Source organism: Rhagoletis pomonella, unplaced genomic scaffold (genome assembly GCF_013731165.1).
Source record: "Rhagoletis pomonella isolate Grant_MI unplaced genomic scaffold, Rhpom_1.0 Rhpom_scaffold_00001, whole genome shotgun sequence".
Classification (NCBI taxonomy): domain Eukaryota; kingdom Metazoa; phylum Arthropoda; class Insecta; order Diptera; family Tephritidae; genus Rhagoletis; species Rhagoletis pomonella.
In genome coordinates this window covers 105,613,421-105,618,694 of record NW_023458555.1, presented here as the reverse complement: position 1 = coordinate 105,618,694, position 5,274 = coordinate 105,613,421, and the positions used below count along the sequence as shown (strand labels likewise).

At 34.6% G+C, this 5,274-nt stretch overlaps 1 protein-coding gene across 3 annotated transcripts in view; it reads right to left on the bottom strand.

Moving 5' to 3' along the window:
* Window positions 1–5,274, bottom strand: part of LOC118749517 (methanethiol oxidase-like) — a 98,841-nt gene that overhangs the window by 35,958 nt on the left and 57,609 nt on the right. For all 3 annotated transcript variants that reach the window (XM_036484314.1, XM_036484330.1, XM_036484323.1), the window contains exon 2: window positions 3,434–3,597. In XM_036484314.1, coding sequence (XP_036340207.1) covers window positions 3,434–3,597 — 164 coding nt within the window. The remainder of the gene's footprint in view (window positions 1–3,433; window positions 3,598–5,274) is intronic.

The window sequence follows — 5,274 nt, the reverse complement described above, 5'->3', positions numbered from 1 at the left end:
GGTACAAAGCTCAATAAAAATATTAAAAAATAAAATGTTAATAAGCCACAATAACAATGACAAATACGTTACTTTTTTATTTTTGCGCTGTGCTAGCTGAGTATAACAAGAGAAGAGAATAGAGAGAAATATGCATGTGGTTTGTTGATGACCTCTAAGCACAAACGCGTGAAAGGCAAACGAATGGTATTGTTGATCAACTTAATACTTTAATTAAACATACTTATTATTAAAATTTCATTTTAAAAATACCACAGTGTCCTACTGTGGTAGAAATATGTAAGTTTAAAACTTGAATCGTAGAAATCGACCCAGTCATCGGCTGTTTTGCTCTCACGTTTTTTTTGGGAATTAATCTATATATATAAAATAATAGCCGTTTTTAATGTTCGGAGTTAACTCACCAACTACTGCATAGATTTTAGGAAAATTTTCAGAGGTTATACCTTGCATACATGGTCCTATTAATGGAGGCTACCAGAAAACTCGCTAGGTGGCGCTGAGGTCGAGTTATTTATAAAAGTCGTCTTTATGAACCGATTTCGTTCAAATTCAAAACGTGTGCTACCGCTATGATGGAAAATACGTATTCGAAAAATAGATCCGCTAGGTGGCGCTGGAGTCGAGTTATTTATAAAAATCGTATTTATGAACCGATTTTTTTTAAATTCAAAATCTGAGCTACCAGTATGACGGAAAATACGTTTGCCAAAAATAGACCCGCTAGGTGGCGTGGGAGTCGAGTTATTTATAAAAGTCGTATTTATGAACCGATTTCGTTGAAATTCAAAGTATTATCTAACTGCATGATGAAAAAAGCATTTGCGAAAAACGGACGGACGGACGGAATTATCGGAGGTTATACCTTGCATATATTCCTATTATAGCCCATTAGGCAACACGCTGGTGGCGCTGGAGTAGAGTTACTTATTAAAGTCATATTTATTAACCGATTTCGTTCAAATTCGCGAAGTGAGCTACCTGTATGATGAAAAATTAATTTCCTAAAAATGAAGCCGCTATATTTAAAAAAACCTGGTTGAAATTCATAATGCGTATTCATTTCATGACAAGCAGTGGTTTTGCAGAAAAGGGGCCTAATGGATTACGCTGCAGCCGAAATATATAGAAACCCACACGGGGTTTGATCTGCTTTGGCCCTATATTCATCTTAGACGAATTTACTTTTCATATGGCTAAATGGAGGACTGTAAAGACCGCAACATTGTGTAAGCGCACCTTTGTCTGACGCCGTCATACACCCTAAATGCGATATTGCACCTACCTCCGATTGACGAAGTTGCTCGGGTCGGCCGTTAGTACAGCAGTAAGACTCAAAGAAACCAGTTCATAAATATTAAGCAAAATTGTAAAAGTGGCAAATTTACAAGAAAGATTCGACCACATCCGTAAAAAAAGGAACACGGTAGGCTTATCAATGGCTTCATTTGAACGATATTTAAGAGATTACACGCCTCATTTAGTCAATGTACGAGAAAACTTTCCATCCTGTAGGGAGGGCAGGATTCTTGGCCCTCCTATAACTGAAAACGCTCATCTGTGCTCTTTAGTTTCCTTATAAGGACTTTTATTGGCTTAAATGGTACATCGGACCAATGTTGAAGTTGCAAGATCATAGAAGAATATTACGCACGCTTGGCAGAGATCTCACAGGTGGAAATAAGACCATCGGTAAAACTCATGACAACGAAAGGGAAAATGTTGACTTTGCAGGCCGCTTCTGCTTTTAAACGCTATTTTTGTATTGGCCAACGCAAAAGATCTTATTAATCGCCGCGAAGCAAGAGGGCATTGGCTAGTTTTATATATATATATATTGGCTAGTTTTATATATAGTATAGATAGATAGATAGATATAGTATAGATTTAAAAAGTTCCAACATAGATCCAATATGGATCCGCCATTTATCATATAAAAAGTTGAAATCGAGCGTACGTACGTGATCTGATTTTAGATAGGTAATCAGACACCTTAAGAACCCTTGATTGTTAAGTTTTAAGCGAATCTAATCTGATTAATTTTTATTTGCCACTATATTGTTTCCACTATTTAGAATTTTTCCAACCTCAAATCAGATTCCTAATAAGCGCCCAAGAAGCCCAGAGGAAAACGTTTCAATCGGGTCTATTCGATTTTAATTTTTTGGCCGCCATATTGGATTCGCCTTTATGAATTTTTAAAATCTTGCTCTTGGTTCGTAATCAGCATAAGAACGTGCTGTTACCTTTTTTTGTTGGTGTTGGGTTCTCCGGGTGGAAAAATGTTGTAAAGCAAAACCTAATTTACGGTTAGCTTAGAGACCATGTTAAATTTTTCAAAAGGCCACTCTGCTTTCAATGTAGGGCGTCTATGCGACATTTAAGACCTTAATCTTTGTAACCCATCCTATAGAATTTTAGTCATCGTACCGTACCGGTTGACATGATGTGGAAATTAATTTTACGCCGCTTCCCTTACATCGCTTTGCTTGGCACGTTCCCGGTCGTGATCAATGCGTCGTACAAAAAATATATTCGTACAAAAGTTTTGGGGAATGGAATTCTCTACAATTTAGGTATTTGAATATGCCTCGTATGGCATTCGGAAATGAATAAACAAATGTTTTTTACTATCATTTTACTATGTATGTATATACTGAGTTGGGCTTTTTTGCGTTTTGCAAGTAAAGTCGCCCTTTTCAGGGATCCAGTGTAAGAAAAAATTCATTTGTTTGGAGTTTGTTTGTCACTCCAATAAAAGAACCAACACTGAAAACACTTTTTAAACAGGTACATAGATAACAAAGTGGTACACTAAATATTTGTAAAATTGTTTGCCGTGAATTGGTTAATCTACGTGAGTTTGCCTTCTTTTCCTAAGGTTTTTGGTACATATAGTATGATTTTAAAGCCGCCTTTAATTTCTCTTAGAAAATGGGATCATCTTACCTATTGTGCATTAGGATAAAAAGCGAAAAATAAGTTCGCGTTTCAGCGCTCCTCGCACCTTCTTCAGATGTCTGTATTTTTTTAAACAATAAATACAACATAAACATTAATAACATACTATTGTTGCAGAAAACAAACTAGTTAAAACAATTTTTAAATGTACCAATTTTCTATACATGAACTAAAATGTAGAAAATAATTTTCCTACTCCCATAAAATTTGTCTTGATATGTTTTGATTTTAAAATTTTAGGAAGTCATTATAAACAATTTATGAAATTTAAAATGCAAAACGTGGGTCGCATTTGATTAAGCTGTTAGGCATCTGTATTCGCGGATGTCTAAAATTCCACATTCGCAATATCCCTAGTATGTAGTAGTTGTATGCATACTTTTAAGTTTTTAAAGTTAATTTTATATTACACAAAAACGCTCTGTTTGCAGTTATTAACATTCGAATATTTAATTAATAATAAGTGGCAAACCTGACAATAAGTTGTACTTTCGGGATCAACATCCACAGTTGACAGATAGTCCCCATGAGGGTCTTCTAAATTTGGTTGCACTGTGACCGTGTACAATAACTTCTCGCGAGGTCCATTTCGCATTGCTTCAATAGGACTCCTATAACCTGGTCCATGGCAACAAACTGGAATTAAAAGAAATTGAAACTGTCAGTAACTACTTATATTATAATATAAGGTCTTATAATAAATATAATGCGTTTTTTTAAGTTAAGTTTCTTATAATAAATATAATGAGTTTTTTAGGTTTTTTTTCAGATTTTGGTTGGTGAATGCTTCCTTCCCCATATCATTAGCAGGGTTGGGCACTATTGCACTACCACTGAGTTGTACTACCACTGTAAAATGCAGAAGTCATTAGCACTGAAAATTTAGTGATAGTGAAACAAATTTGCACTGTCACTGAAGGTTTAGTGATAGTGAAAAGCAAATTGCGCTACCACTTAATATTTAGTGAAACTAGCCAAGCAAAGATAGCCAATTTACATAGGCAAGTGGAAAACGCTAATCCTAAGTTATGTTATTTGTACCTCCAACTCCAAACAGGTGTAACAAGTGTAACGCTATTACACTTAGTAGCATTAAGCATTACATATCGTTGTTGATAGTTAAAAAGGGTAGAAGCAATGCAGTGCAATATTAACTTAAGCACGCATACTTTCAATAAAGAAGAATATGCTAAAGTAATGTATACTATCGCAGAAGAGAACAAAATATGTGTTTGCTTACTACGTTTAGCTTCCGAAAACTTGAAATTTCTTAGGGCCCATCTACATAGAACTTGGTTTGACAGCACGCGCTTTAAAAGTATGCTTGCTACAATGAGCGCTTGGCAGCGAAAGCTTTTATCACTAAATAAACATACTAAAGACTTATAAAAACGATATTTCCTGCCCGCATTTGAATAACTAATAAATAAAATAAAAATAAAAACTTTTTAATATACAACGCTTTGATAAATGGACTAAAAAGTAGAAAATAATATTTCTCAGTCCCACAGAATTTGTTTTGATAACTTTTGATTTTGAAATTTTAGCAAAGGTCATTATAAACAATTAATGACATTGAAAATGATAAGCGTGAGGCGCATGTAATACGTTTGAATTGATATGAAAAGCAACATATGTATGTATGTGGGCATATGAATAACGACCGCTTAAAATCGATCTCAAATTTGTACTTTCGCTGTAGAATGTTATGTAGTTTGAATATTGTCAATGAAATCGAATGCTTTGTACTGCATGCGCTCCACGTTTTTCGTTTTCAATGGCATTAATTGTTTATAATGACTTTTGTTAAAATTTCAAAATCAAAAGTTATCAAAACAAATTCTGTGGAACTGAGAAATATTATTTTCTACTTTTTAGTTCATTTATAAAAGCGTTTTATATTAAAAAGTTTTTTTTTTTACTTATTTTTGGGTTTATGTGGTTTTGATTGAGTACGGGATTGCGAGCATTGTTGGTGCTGGCTTGAATTATATGAGTACCCAGCTATTTATAATTTCACCATGGGGTAATGATCGTTCATCAACGTTGTGTAGTATGGGTGTTTATTCCTCGCTCCCAAAATTTTCTTACCCAAACAGACCGGCGTGTACGCGAATCATCCACTTCTATTTTTTTAATAACAGAGTCGATCGAAAAGTCGAAAGTCGACTTTCTAGTGAAGTCGAACAACCCTAGAGCAAAAAGGCATACTAATGCTTTTCATAGTGGATGAATTGGCAGACTAACTCATCAACTGGTATGATGCTACTAGTATTTCTACTAGTAGATGCTGATGCATAGCCTGACAATTGA